Source organism: Tachypleus tridentatus, chromosome 1 (genome assembly GCF_004210375.1).
Source record: "Tachypleus tridentatus isolate NWPU-2018 chromosome 1, ASM421037v1, whole genome shotgun sequence".
Classification (NCBI taxonomy): domain Eukaryota; kingdom Metazoa; phylum Arthropoda; class Merostomata; order Xiphosura; family Limulidae; genus Tachypleus; species Tachypleus tridentatus.
In genome coordinates this window covers 16,247,867-16,263,896 of record NC_134825.1, presented here as the reverse complement: position 1 = coordinate 16,263,896, position 16,030 = coordinate 16,247,867, and the positions used below count along the sequence as shown (strand labels likewise).

General features: G+C 30.8%; 1 protein-coding gene across 1 annotated transcript in view; it reads right to left on the bottom strand.

The window, feature by feature from the left end:
• Positions 1-16,030, bottom strand: part of LOC143243781 (copine-8-like) — a 59,895-nt gene that overhangs the window by 13,879 nt on the left and 29,986 nt on the right. The window contains exons 6-13 of the mRNA XM_076487436.1: positions 14,583-14,614; positions 13,818-13,846; positions 12,518-12,621; position 12,320; positions 12,005-12,150; positions 4,752-4,827; positions 3,650-3,703; positions 334-395 (exon numbers count right to left, since the gene is read on the bottom strand). Coding sequence (XP_076343551.1) covers positions 334-395; positions 3,650-3,703; positions 4,752-4,827; positions 12,005-12,150; position 12,320; positions 12,518-12,621; positions 13,818-13,846; positions 14,583-14,614 — 504 coding nt within the window. The remainder of the gene's footprint in view (positions 1-333; positions 396-3,649; positions 3,704-4,751; positions 4,828-12,004; positions 12,151-12,319; positions 12,321-12,517; positions 12,622-13,817; positions 13,847-14,582; positions 14,615-16,030) is intronic.

Genomic DNA, 16,030 nt, shown 5'->3' with positions numbered 1-16,030 from the left:
GCCATCAACCAGTAAGACTGAACATAACAGCAAACAGAAGAACCTAGTTCCATTATTGTGAAGCAGTAACACCAAAGGCACTATTTGTTTAACAATAACAGTATCTTATTTCTATTACTGTGAAACAGTAATATTGAAGGCACTGTGTTTCTTTAACAACAAGTGTATCTTACTGCTATTATTGTGGGACAGTGACAGTGAGGGCACTGCATTTGATTAACAAATACTCCTACTTTTTTCTATTTTATTACATACTTCAAAAGTGATTAGTGAATGAAAACAACAAACATTATACAGTTTCATAGAATGAAATCATTTCAAGAAATACCTTACCCTCCTGCAATATAATCTAAAAACGTTTGTTCCTCCTCAATCTGTATGGATACCAATTTGACCTGGAGTGGGATGGAAAACATAATTTGTTTAAAATTATAATGGTACATCATCATCATACAAACACTAACAACAAAAGCTGTAACTGTCAGGTGGTTCTGTGTTCTACAAGAGAAAAAATTATACCTATATCACTGAAGAAGACAGCACTGGGATTTTATCATTAAGACTAATACCTTACGACTCCTGTCATAAATAACTGTTGTTGCTCATTTAGATTTCAACAGGTGACGTTGCTTTAAAAGTTATGATTAACAAGTGTTATGGGAGATCCGTACATGAATTTTACAACATGCTTACAGCCAGCTGATTTCTCTGAGTTAGACTGCCAAAACTAAGGCTATCCCCCTTTTAAATAGCCAATTACTTCAATGCTTATGTCTTTAGTTAAAGAAAAATGAAACACATTTAAATTAAATAATAAAATAAGAAAAGGATTGGTGTCATGAGATCTAACATGTTAATATTTGGAAACAGGGGTATATAGTGAGTTTGTTTCATCAACATTTCCATTACCATTAAATTCAACATGTTAATACATAGAAACATGGATGTATAGCAAGTTTGTTTCATCAACATTTTCACTGCCATTAGAATATCTTTGTGACTAACTAATGTTTTAACGTTGAAAAGTGTGATGCTAACTTTATAAAATGTGAAACTTCGTATAAACATGAGGAAAGGGTATTCTCCTTCACATTTCATAGTATTTACAAGTTTTGATGACCATGAAAGATTAACACATGTATTTGATAGGTTATGAAAAGTAAAGTTAAAGCTCCAGCCAAGTGAACATCAATTTTTTAAAACAAAAGTAGAACACTTAAGTCACTTAGGGGTTTGTGAAAACTATCCAGTGCCTAAAACAGATAAAGAAATGTGTGCATTTCTAGAATTTATGGGGTTTTATATCACATTTTGCATTTCTGGCAAAAGAATCCTCATTAAAAAAAAAAAAAAAATTCAGTGAACAGGAAAAAAATACAATTAACAAAATAAAAAGAAATAAAGTTAGGAAACTGGGATAATTTAGAAGTAATATGTGATCTAGATCACGTGACCAAGGAACAAAAGAAAGATTAGCTGGTAAATATACTAGGAAACAGAGTAATACAGGGAAAAGATAAATTAGACTCATGTAGAAATACTGTTAACCACAGAACATTGCAGACAGTTGTATCACACACACTAAAGTCATGAAAATGTATCATGACATGTCCTGCACAGGATACTTAGCTTTTGAGTAAAATAAGTAAAAGGTTCTTTTGGCTAACATGAGAAAGAATATTAAAAGTTATTGTGATTCATGCATAGAATATCAAAAATTAATGATGACCCTACACTTTAGATCTCCAAACAGAGAATGCTAAGTTTAACAATGCCTTTTTCAGTTAATAGCCATAGGTAAATTAGGTCCACTGCAAAAAATAAATGTGTGTTAGTAGTCACAGACAATCTTACTAGATTTCCTGTTTACCTGATTTACAACAGTTACCTCTTACTATAGGCTTGAATTAATACAAACATTGTTTGTGGCTGCATGTAGAAAGTTAAGCTGATACTTTTGGCCCCCAGTTAAATTAGAAATATTGTGAGATGAAACTGAAAGAAGCTCACCCTCCATGTCAAATTAGAAACAATATAGTAAGTTTGTGTTGCCAACACTTCCACTACCACTAAATTCAACATGCTAATATTGGGTAAAACAATATCATCACCCTACACTAAACAAGACATGTATCAACATGTTAATATATAGAAACATGGGTATATAGTCAATTTGTTTCATCAATACTTCCACTACAGTTGTGGCTGCACGTAGAAAGTTAAGCTGATACTTTAAGCTCCCAGGTAAATTAGAAAGAGTGTTAGATGAAACTGAAAGAGCAAACAAACAAAAACCATCCTTAAAAGAAAAAAAACCAACAGATATCTAAATTCTGATATGCAACAAACAATATATACGAAATTTTTCATGATGGAAGACTACAATCATAGAATATCTATATTTTGGTTGAATATGAAAATAAATTACAAAACTTTACAGTTTCCATTCCAAACAAATTGACTAAATTGGAAAGTTTGAAATTTGTTAGATACAATAATAATAACAGGAATTTTTTGTGGTTTAACACAAATACTTATAAAAGGAGAAAATGAAATACAAAGTTACAGGTAGAATGAGAGAGATGTATGAGAAATTTTGATGCAGAAATACTTAAAAACTATAGTTAAATACTAACATATATAGTTCAGTGAAGTTCCAAAAATTGTATCTAATATAATAGTATACAAAAGAGTTAGAATTAAAACTATTTCTGAAGATCTTTAATGTGTTAAATAATTATTTCTTTTTTTTTTCTCGAGGTTCTGCTTCACGTTCCTTCCTTATTTATGTCAGTTTTTATTTAGAAATCCTTCCTTCTATAACTTTAACAAGAGCTTCACAATACGATTGTGACATGGATACACTTCCCTTACACTAGCAAAATCTTGTCAAATTGTATTTAATAAATATGGTATTAAAATGTACACTTTTTTGATGTTCTAAATGGAACAATTCTTCTCAGCATAAATTGACTGTAATCTAAACAAACATTATAAACAAGTCTTTATACTTTCAACAATAAATAAACACTAAAATGGGAAAAATTAATCAAAACATGAAAGAGACAGAGAACCTTTCATCTGTATAACAACAGTGGTGATCACACAAGTTGTATTTTAGATAATATCTCACTTTCAAGATAGAGGGCTGATATTCTATTACCTATTCTACATGTAACAGTACTCTTTACAACTTACAAATTCTCCAAGTAAAATCTATCAAAATGACTTTGTACCACCTTTCTTATGTACCCAGTGTTTTATAAATCAAACATCCCAACACAAGCAGACAATACAACTTTATTATTAACTTTGTTGAACAAACAGCTCACCATCAAAATAGTATTATAGATATCATCTACAATTTAGCACGAAGCCTTCTTTTAGGCCACACACAGGTTTATATATTTCATCAATACTGATCCTGTAAACGTAATAATTTACTGTAAATATAGCACCTTTAGTGACAGATTATTTTCACGATAAACTTTCTAAACAAAAAACACAAATTAGCCTTAAAACTTGCTTCTATTTTCTCAGCATAATTTTTATCATTTTCATACAAGTATCTTTAAAAATCTTTAAAATAATATATTTTATTTACATTAAGGTTTAGCAAATTATAAAGAAGAAAGTGAAAAATACTTACCACACCAGAATTTTTATAACCTTTCTTCTTTGCTTTTTTCTTACTATTGATGCACTAACAGACAATAGTACATGTATTAGGTGAACATATTAAAATTTTAAAAAAGTCATAAAATCACAAACACATGACTTGAACTGCCAAAAATATTAAAGCAACTTAAATGCAGGTAGAAATCCAATAAAAATACAAAAACAATATAAATACAACAAAAAACTGACAAAAAATACTAAAACAGCACAAACATAGGAAGGGACAAAAATAAAAAAATATGAACATGTAAAAATAACAGAAAAATATAATTCAAAAAGGAAATACAAATATGACAAAAGAATGTAAGAATAATAATTTTGAAACACTACAACAGCTACTGTGAAATCATTTCAAGTTTATACCTGTGTATGATGTTCACTGAAGCACAGTATGTTACAAAAGTGTTGACACATGAACTTTATCTAGTGAAACAATGCTACTTGTTAATTCTATAGAAGCTTCTTACTTTACAGAACCCAGCCTTGCATTATAACTCTAGATTTGGCACCAGATACACATCAGCACTCAGCATTATTGTATAAACTCTAGCTCAATGACCAGATCTATATTACTTGTCACAAATGGATAATGTTTTCTTCTACTAAGCTACAATTACTTCTTTGTCTTCAATTATGAGAACATGATTTAAATTCTATGATACCAATGTTGAATAACATTTTTACCTGAGATATATGTATTATATTTTCTTAGTACTACTAATACAACTACAAGTAAACAGGTATACATATGTTCTCTAATTGTGAGTATGTATATATTATCTTTATTTTAACTCACTTCAGTTTTCTTATGTAAGACTAAAACTAAAACCTTTATTTTATGTTATGCTGTCCTCATTCCCACAACCATAACAAATACTTATACCTTTTAATAGTTAGTCGCAGAGCCCTTACATTGTTACCACACACCCGAAGTTAGTCGCAGAGCCCTTACATTGTTACCACACACCCGATATTCATGAATATCAAATTTTCAGTTTAACAATATAGGTTTTCATTTTAACTTTGTAAAGATTTTTTTATTTCAAAACAAATATTCGTTCTTTCTTACTTACCTCATACTCATTGTGTGGGCCATGACCTTGGGATAAGGCACGAAAATTTGTGAAAAATTCCCCAATGAAATCATGGCTGCTGGAAAGAAAAATGTTTGTAAAAAATTTTATAGAAAATATTAAAAAGGGAAACTTTTCTTGAAAATCATAAAGCAGTTAATATTCAGGTGTATTTAGATATCAATATTCATAATTCTAACATCATTTCAAAAATATGTTGCTTAGAAATATTTTAAAACTGATATTATGTTGTTACTTCACATCTATCTTATTTGGAACAAAGAATTAAAAACTAACACAACTTTCATTTCTGTGCATCTTCAACAAGTCTCAGCTGAAAATAATGCATTTTTATTGGCTTTTTAGAACTTATTTTCTCCAAATAAAGCATTGATTAACATTGGCTACAAAACTATCATTCACTGCAAGTATAATGATTAATATAATTTTCCTTTTCTGATTTGTTAATGTAGAAACAAATCATGTGGACAAAGCAGTTATAGAGACTTTAAAAACAGCTAGTGACAACAGCTAAAACCAACTGAATATAAGTGATCCTAAGTTATATAAATCAATATACAATGGTGTGTGCAGTTACTGTTGATTTCTTTTGTATCTTGATGCAAAGCTTAGAAAACTAAGAAACAAAGATATGCTTGAACATTACAAACATTTTCTTCTATGACAAAAGCATTGTAAGTTTAATTATGCTTAATGAGCATGGTAAGTAACCAGGGACATAGATTTTTTACACCCGATGGGGGAGTAATTTTTGCAACCACTTATGTGGACTGTTCAATTTGCAAATTGGTAATCTGTGATTACGTGAACCTGAAAGCTGTAAACATGCAGTCACACAGTAATCTTGTTGCCACGATACTTGCATGTATACTTAGGCCTACTGACTGATACTTACGAACTATCACTTAGATCAAAAAGCTTAGAAGCACGCCTATATTAAAGATGTACATTTCGGCTACTGAAAAAGCCTACATCTAGGCCTAATTATGTAATTTGATTGGTAAGAACATGAGAATCACAAGAACAAACACACAATTTGTAGGCCTGTAATGCAATAAAACAATTCAACAGACCAAACTGTAGGGGGGGATGATTGTATGCACCATACCCCCCACCTAAAATGAAGGGGGGATGTATCCCACCCATCCCCTCAGGATCAATGCCCCTGCAAGTAACAACAAAATAGTGTGATGAATTAAATCCTTATTAAATGAATATTATTATTTATCATGATTGAAAAAATACACACAAATAAATCTACATACTGTTTGTTAAAAAGACACTATATAAACTGATCTCTACCAACAATATGTGAAGAAAAATTATGATGACCAACATGGAAAAGGTAATGATAATGACAATTAGAAACAGAGGATTTCAAGTAACTGAAATATATTTACCTGTTTTTGTGTTTCCTATGATTTATAGTAACACATAATACATATCTCAATCAGCAAAATCAAACATCAAAAGAAATAGGCAAGTTAATGTAACCTTAGTTAACATTTATTGGATATATCATATGGAATGGAAATTCATGACTATCATAAGGGTGAACAGTAATATTAGTGCTGTATCAATAGATTACATTTAAACCTTTCTAATTCTTAGTGTTATACACTGTTCATCAATACTTCAGTTTTCACTACTGTTTGATGTACGAGAAAATTGATTCTTTTTCATCAAAATAATTTTGATGCAAGTTCATTAATTTTTACAGAACAATAAAAATGTTTTTATTCAGAAATGATTAATACATTTTACCACTGGCCATTACATACCTTAATAAGATCCTAAACAATAACTACTACTTATGTATGTCAACATACTACTGTAACAAACTTGTCACAGTAAGAATGTTCATTATATTCAGTAATCAGCTGCCAACAATACCTTATTAACCCCTTAGCTTGAGAACACACCATATGGTGCGACCATAAACCTACAGGCAATTGTAGAACGTGGAATATGGTGCGCATGTAAACTAACAACCAAATGTGTAGCACACCATATGGTATGCTTTAATTTCTTTTGAGCAACAGCCTGTGGAATGCATCCAACTGATTGCTTCACTGTTGTTTTCATCAAAAAATATCTGCAGCTAAGGGGTTAACTCTTGAATAAGTATGTCATCTTAATGCTACTTTGTCACACTATGAATGTTCATTACATTCAGTTATCAGTTGTCAACAGTACCATAATACCTTTTCCACTATACTGTTTGCTAGTGCATTCCAGTTTTTAATATTCACATGTATGCTGTTTTTTGCAAGTATCATTTAATTTCAAGGATAATCATGTGGCTACAATACAATGTTACTTATACATGATTTACACAGAAAATTCAAATAAATTAGTGATCTCAGTTGATGTGTAACACATTCATCTTTCATGTCAAGAAACCCACTTGTTGAGAAAATATTTTACATAGAAGAGTGAACAACGTTTCGACCTTATTCGGTCATCGTCAGGTTCACAAAGAAAGAGGTAACTGACCGGAAGCTGACCACATGTTTGAAATGGGTTGTGTAACTGAGTGTCGGAATGTAGAGGGCGGTATTAGATGTTTGAATATATAATTTTATTTATTTTATTGTATTAATATAGGTATAAAGACGTTCGTTTATATTGGTTTATTTTGGGTTTAAGTTGTTGCATAAGTAAGGCTTCTTTAATTTTGCGTTTGTTTATGTTTGTTTCTTTATTTAGTATTTGAGTGTTTTCTATGGTTATGTTGTGTTTATTTGACTTGCAGTGTTCGAAAATGTGTGAAGGTGACTTTTTATGTTCTTTGAATCTGGTTTCCATTTTTCTACTTGTTTCTCCAATATAGAAGTCGTAGCAGTTATCACATTGTATTTTATAAATAATGTTGGTGTGGTGTTTGTCAGTGTAGTTTTTACATAGTATAGACCTCAATTTTGTGCCTGGTTTTTGAATAAATTTGGTATTAAGTGGAATGTTATATTTTATTACTAATTTTTGCCAAATGTTGGTTATTTGTTTGCTGAGGTCAGGAATATATGGTATACAGCAGTATATGGTTTCGTGATTTTTTGATTCGTGAGATATATTTACTTTAGTTGGTTGATTTTGCTTTCTGTCTAGGTGTGTGCGTATAATGTTTTCTACAGTTTGTGGAGGAAACTTATTGATGTTGATGAAGTATTGTTTTATTTTGTCTAATTCATGGTTAATTTTATCTGGTGAGCATAGTTTTATGGCTGTGTTTATTTGGTTTCTTAGTATGTGGAGTTTTTGTTTTGTTTCATGTGCTGAGTCCCAAGGAATGTATAGTCCAGTATGGGTGATTTTTCGGTGGATTTCTGTTTTGAATTGTGTGTCGGTTCTTGTAATTTTGAGGTTAAGAAATGATATTTGATTGCTTTCTTCCTGTTCACATGTGAAGTTAATGTTGGGATGTATAGCGTTAATGTGATTGAAAAAATTAAGTATGTGTTCTGTAGATTTGAATCCTGCAACCGTATCATCTACATATCTGTACCAGTATAGTGGTGGATGTAATGCTGTGTTAATTGCTTGTGTTTCAACTTGTGTCATAAAAATATTGGCTAGAACTGGTGATACTGGGTTGCCCATGCTTAGGCCATTTGTTTGTATATAGTTTTGGTTGTTGAACATGAAGTTTGTCTTTATCGTGGTGAATTCTATGAGGGTTGCTAACTGGTTACTGGGAATTTCTATAGTTGGGTTAGGGTCTAGGATATAGAGTTCTAAGGCTATCTTGCAGGCTTCAGTGGTTGGAACTTCTGTAAAGATGGATATAACATCGAAACTGGCCATTAAGGCTTTATGATTAAGTTGATTCAGATTAGACTTGAAATTAAAAGAGTCTTTGGTGAATGAGCTGGCTGATGTTACATATTTCGAGAATGCCCATGCTATGTATTTACCAAGATTGTAATTAAACGATTCATATGTGGACATTATTGGTCATAATGGACAATCTGGTTTATGAGGTTTAGGGATGCCGTATATTTGCAGTGTGCGTGAGTCGGCTTTACGTAGGTAGGAATAAAGTGTTTGTGAAATTGTGTTGGATTTTTTCATTTGTAGTAGTAATTTGTTTAGTTGCGTCTCGTGTGTCTTTGTTGGATTTGTGTGTATTGGTTTAAAATTGTTCGTGCCTGATAGGATGTTATTCATTTTTTGGATGTATTCATTCGTCTTCATTATGACTATAGCGTTACCTTTATCTGCTTTTAGAATTTTTATATAAAAACTACACTGACAAACACCACACCAACATTATTTATAAAATACAATGTGATAACTGCTACGACTTCTATATTGGAGAAACAAGTAGAAAAATGGAAACCAGATTCAAAGAACATAAAAAGTCACCTTCACACGTTTTCAAACACTGCAAGTCAAATAAACACAACATAACCATAGAAAACACTCAAATACTAAATAAAGAAACAAACATAAACAAACGCAAAATTAAAGAAGCCTTACTTATACAACAACTTAAACCCAAAATAAACCAATATAAAGGAACGCCTTTATACCTATATTAATATAATAAAATAAATAAAATTATATATTCAAACGTCTAATACTGCCCTCTACATTCCGACACTCAGTTACACAACTCATTTCAAACATGTGGTCAGCTTCCGGTCAGTTACCTCTTTCTTTGTGAACCTGACGATGACCGAAGAAGGTCAAAACGTTGTTTGCTCTTCTATGTAAAATATTTTCTCAACCCAAATGAGCCGTTTTTGCATATAAACATTCGTCTTTGGTTTCACTTATCATTGCTTAAATTTATTAATGTGGTTCTCTCCCATTGACACCGAAATTTCCTGACTCATTCTAGAAATAAGATGACTCACTTAATGGTTTAGAAGTTCTTTTTAATTAAATCATAATTAATTCAAATTAAAATAATGATAGTAAGTAAATAACTGGTGTTAAAAATAAATAATGTGTTATTTATCCTTACCATGAAAATCTGATTTGTAAATGCCTTGAAAGGAATTTACAACAATTATTATATTCTTCAGACAGCTTAGTTCATATTATATTAGTCATTGTTCATGAAAACACACACACATATATAATCTAGATCACAACTATGCTTGCTATATTTCAAAAAGCTGATGAATCCTGGTACTCAGTAAAAGACCTAATTGGCACTGGATGTGGTATAATTAGTGTGGTTCATGCAATGTATTTATTTTTGTTTTCAGTGATTGTTTGGTGTATTGTCAATTATTTATAATAAATAGATGGATATCTACTTAATGATTAATACAGAATTCTTACTCTTTTCAATGGGTCTCTACACACTTCAACTCCAGACTATAAATTAGAAGTTGGATCTGCATGCTTTATGTAGTATGTTTACCTTAAGTGAACAATACTATTCCATAACTAATGGTTTAAGGATGATTAAAAATATTTCAGGAACAAGGAAAGATTGAGGGACTCAAAAAAATGAAAAGCAACTAAGTAAGTTGCCTTATACAGTGAAATGGATAAAGGCACTAAAACTTTGTTAAAGAACCATGTCAGAAATGGAGAAACGAGGCATGGCAAGACAAGAGAGACCATTAAAATCTTTTCTGAGAGACTGTTAACCATTCTTGTTGAGAAACATCCAATAAAGAATGCCAAATGGTCCCATAAATAAAAATGCCACTCAAAAGGTCAATCCCTGACTTCATGCAATTGGGCTGCATAAAACCCAAATGGAAGGCCAAAGAATGGCAATTGTTGAATATGAGATGTGAGTGAGGCTGAGAGAAATGGCCAGAGAGAGAGGAAGTGGAAGAGGTATGCACTTCTGAAAATATTGGAGAAGTGGAGATTAAAGCTGACCCAGCTGGTGTAGTTTCACCAAAAGTACTTAACAGAATGAGGAGTGACACGTAACAAAAACTGTTGATAAAAGACAAAATTGAGAGAATGATAAAATATGAAAACTCATCATCCTGACTGAAAACTTCTGTATCAAAGGCAGGTGATGAGGTACAGGAAACCAAATGGAACATGCTGTGATGAGGAGAAACCCACTTGAAGTAAAAGTGTATTCTTAAGATGGCTGGTATTGGTGTTAAAACTTTAATTAAAATAAAATGTTTCAACCTTCTTAGGTCATCTTCATGTTAATAAAGAGAGTTTAGGAATACAGATGGAACATGACAAGCAAGAAGAACAATCTTATGACCGAGGGCCTGAAAGAGAAGGTCTAATGTCTGAAAACAAAAAGACCTGGACTGTACCCCTTGTATGGAAATGTAGGAGACTACAGTGGAATTGTCTGAGTGAAACAATAATGCTTTTCTTTGCAGCAATGTAATAGCTTGAGACATAGCTCACTGAACTGCTAGAAGTTCTAAAAGACTGAAGTGTAGAGAAAATTCCTCATCTATTTAGAGGATCTTGAATCCCATCTCACTTATATAAATATCCATTCTTATAAGGAAGTATCTGTGAAAGATGTACCTCTGGACATGCGGCCAGGAGTGTGACACCCACTATCATGTTGTCCATCTACAAGATTGAGCAGACAGGAAGCAAATAGGGTCAACTAAACAATCCAATGCATATAAGCAAATGTTTAATTGGTCCCTTAATGGCCACTTAAAAAAATGCATGTGGGTCTAACCTAAAAGAATGAGGGATTCCAAAGATACCCACATCTCCAAAAGAGATAAAACTGCATGACTGTATTAGAAGAATAGCCAATTTCATGACATGAAGACAGAGGAAATGGCTGGATCTAAGTGGAACTCCTATATAAACAAGGTACTGACTATGTGACCATAAGAATACATTACTCTCTTGTGATGAGAAATTTAGCTCTCACAGCTTCACATATTGGAGCTCAAGTGACGGGAAGGAGTGAGAAAAGGATGTGATCCACATAAAGATGAGTAGGAATACCCTATGAGTGAAAATGAGCTGACTACCCACAAAAGACACATGGGGCAGATGTAAAGTCAACTGGAAGGACATGAAAGTGGAAAGCAAGTCTCTTGCACTTTTTAGAAATGTTGAAGACAGGTCACTAACAGCCCATCTTCCTTGTTATTATAAAGTGAAGCAACAACATGCATGATATAATTTAATGAATTATTTATTATAACTTAGATTATGGTTTTGCTAGGTGGTTTGTTGCTTTATTATGTCGCTTCAGTAGTTACATAGAGTCCAGAGAGCAACAGAACAAAATTGAAACTGTTATAGTTTAAAACACTCACCTTCCATCACTGTTCCAGTCATAGCATTCTACTTTAACAGATCTATCATAATCACCATTACACAGCCTTCTAACAGGTATGGTGAAGGGTTTCCATGTAGGGTTTAGTGTACACTTAATAACCTCTGTTTTATGAGCAGTGAGTAACTGTAAAAAAGTATGAAGTATGACTACAAAAATGTAGTTTATCATACAAATACAATTGTATTTACTATTCATATCTACAAAAAGATATGTTTATTATGTATTAAGCCTTTTAACTGCAGAACAATTAAATCACTGATTTATTCAGAATTAAATACACGTAACCCAGTACACTTTGTTTAGTCTTCACATTATAAATGGTAATGTAAAAAAAATATATGTAAAGTCACTGTTTAATACACAAAGTATGTAATGCACATTAAACTTGTGATACCTCAAGAGAGATTTTAATTCTGCATTACCTGAATAAAAAGGTATAAAACATTCTACATTACAGAGAAATTATATCAAAAAAATTTAGTTAAGCTACCTGTTATCTTCATTACACTTGTAAAAACACAAAAATGGATCAGACTTTCCAAAAAAATCTTTCTTGTCAAGATGAACAGCCAAGAACTGCATGGTTGCTACTTCCTGCAAGAAGGCCAACATTACACCATTTATCTATTCTAAAACTAATAGTTCTATCCAACTTTTCAAACCCTATCTAAAATTATCAGCCAAAACTTAAAATTCTAAGGAAATTACTAAGAAGGCCAAACTTTCAAGGACAAAATGATGAGACTAAGAATATGAAAACTTTGCATAAATTACCACTGTAGACAAACTTACAGGTACTAAGTTAAGATTAACAACATGAAAACTGCATAAATTACCATTGTAAACAAACTTATAGGAACTAAGTTAAGATTAACAACATGAAAACTGCATAAATTACCACTGTAGACAAACTTACAGGTACTAAGTTAAGATTAACAACATGAAAACTGCATAAATTACCACTGTAGACAAACTTATAGGAACTAATTTAAGATTAAGAACATGAAAACTGCATAAATTACCACTGCAGACAAACTTACAGGTACTAAGTTAAGATTAACAACATGAAAACTGCATAAATTACCACTGTAGACAAACTTATAGGTACTAAGTTAAGATTAACAATATGAAAACTGGATGTAAACTATCACTAAGGTCAGATATATAAAGACAAACTTCTGAAAGTAACAATATAAAAATTGAATGCAACTTTTTACACTAACTGTACTGTTACAACAATGGTAAAATTGTAGCTTCATGACAATGTTTACAAGTAACACTTTACTTTAAACTTGTAGGATGTAACAAGCTTCACTCTGCTGTTAAAAGAATGGCAAATCTCTAGATTCATGACACTTTATATAGTTAAAATTTTATTTTTATTATTATAAGATTTGTTTTATTTTATAAAATTTGTTTCCAAGTCATCTATACCTGAACATCTAATTAAAAGTTCTAGTCAATATCATGTTCAACTTAATTCATGATGACGAGAAACCCACTTGAAGTAAAAATGTATCTTAAGACAGCTGGTATGGGTATTAAAACTTTTATTAAAATAAAATAAATAAAAGAGAACAACACTTTGAACTTCTCTGCTTTATTTTAATAAAGGTTTTAATGCCCATACCAGCCATGTTCAATTTAATTCCAACCTGAAAGATTTTTCCCTGAAAAACATCAAAATTATTTACTTTATTTGATGAAGAGTTCTATCCAATAGCAACCAACAGTAACAGACAATTCTGAATTATTTCAATGAATTTACCAAGCACTGAACATGTACCTACCTTACAGGATCCCACTTCCTCAGCTACCACTATTAATAAAAATAAATTGTTTTATGCATCAAATTATTGTATTTTAATACTGTCAAACTGAGATTAATCAATGATTAGTTCAAGTATAGTTAATTTACATTACAAAATATGAATATTTATATATTATGAAGTTTAAATATAATAAAATAATTAAGACTTTACTGCATTTATTTTACTGTATTTCAAATCACCTTTTAATGCTATAATCCACATATATTTGTAAAAAATACTATTTGAACATAAAACAATGGTTTTAATATAAAAAAATAAAAATTGTTCATCTTCCAGTTAAAGTAGTTTCTAATTTTCATGATTTAAATAACCAGTATTTAAAGAACCAAGTGACATTTACAGAAACTTAAGTATAAAGTTCAATAACTTAAATGTAGCAAAATAATAACTACTAAATTACTTTACACATAGATTTAATAACAAAGTTACTTACTATTTTTTGCAAAACATCTTCATATCATTCCTTTATTTGCAGACCTTTAAAACTTATATTTTTTATTATTCTGTTGGATTATCTTTAGTTTTCTCTATGCTGTACAATTTATGTACTTATTTAACTATGAATTTATAATGTATTGAAAATAAAAACATATTTTTAATATTAACCAATGACAAAGGCTCCTTTGTTTCATTTTTTATAAAATGGTTTCCCAAAATATCTAGCTTTAATAAAATCACTACATATAGCATGTGCTAACAACAGTAATGTTTTAAATAACTTACCTATTATGTAGGATGGATAGTTCCTTGTTTCCCTAAAATATTATTAAAAATAACAGATTAAATATCACTTTCATTAAAGCAAGCAAGCTTATTCTAGTAGGAACAAAACAGTTTAGTGTAAACAAAATAATATTGTATTCCTGAAAAAAGAAAAGGTAAGGGAAATCTGACTGAGGTATTTAAGATTGTAAATGGAATTGATAGTATTGACGCTTTATTGTTTTTCAAATTTGACAGCGAGGACAGAGTGTCTAGGGAACACAGGTATAAATTTTAGCAGGGAAGGGGTCATGTTCAGCTAAGACAGTTTTGTTTATCTAAAACTATGCAGCTGGCCTTTAAAATGGGTTACCTTCAGATGTTGAAGAGGCAGTAAATTTAAGAATATCTTGACAAGTATGTGAATAATAATGGTTGACTTTAAGGGTTGTTTTTTCTTTAAGTTAAGAGTGTGGAATAGCCAGGATGGACCAAATAGTCTCATGTTTCCCAAAACTTTACATGTTGTTAATATTTATAATGAGAAAGAGAGAATACTTGTGAAAAGATCTTGTACATAATGTAATTTTCTGGTTCATTCATCTGCAAATGGTTTCATATTTTTCACATCACATGTGGTTGCCAGTTACATTCAAGGTAATTTTACAGAGTTCTGCACAATGTATGCATCTATTAACTAGAGAGCAAACTTTCATCTTCTAACTTGTGGTGTGGTTGTTAGAAGCACTCATGATATTTGCAGAAATGTCAACATGTTTCTGCCATACTTTGTACGCATTTGCAAGGTTTTCTGTGTATGTACAAGTGTTTCATGATCACAAAGGAAATTTTTATTGTAACCTTTCTTGTTTGTGTGAATTGTCCTTAAAAGTACAAACAGAACAACACTGATGATACCCCAATAATTAAAACACGTTAAATAATTAACCCAGCTGAAACCTTAGCTACACACTTTCACAGTTTGTTTTTTTAAATCCATAAGAAGAAAAATCATCATAGCTCTTTATATATGGTCTCTGACAATTAAATTATGGTCAATAAAAAAATGTTTTTACCATTTAATCATGTTGCACATCTGACATGGAATGATCAAAATGGTCTAGTTACCTTGCCAAACAAACTAGTAAAAAAAACACTACAGAAAAATCTAGATCTCTAATAAATAATACCAAGAAAAACTAAACATTTTCCAAATATTCAATAAATTTATATTTATTTTTAATTTATAGATATAAATTTGAAAACTGTTAATCCTAGGTAAATAAAACATTTTTGTTGTGGCTCAAAGTATTCATTGTCATAATCGTACATTTGTTTGCTAATTTTATAATTACAACAAGTTATACGACACTATTGTATTTATAAAACTACATACTTCAAAGTAGTTATAAATTTATATTGTAAAATGAAGAACTAGTTTAAGTATACCATACTAAAATTTAAAAAAA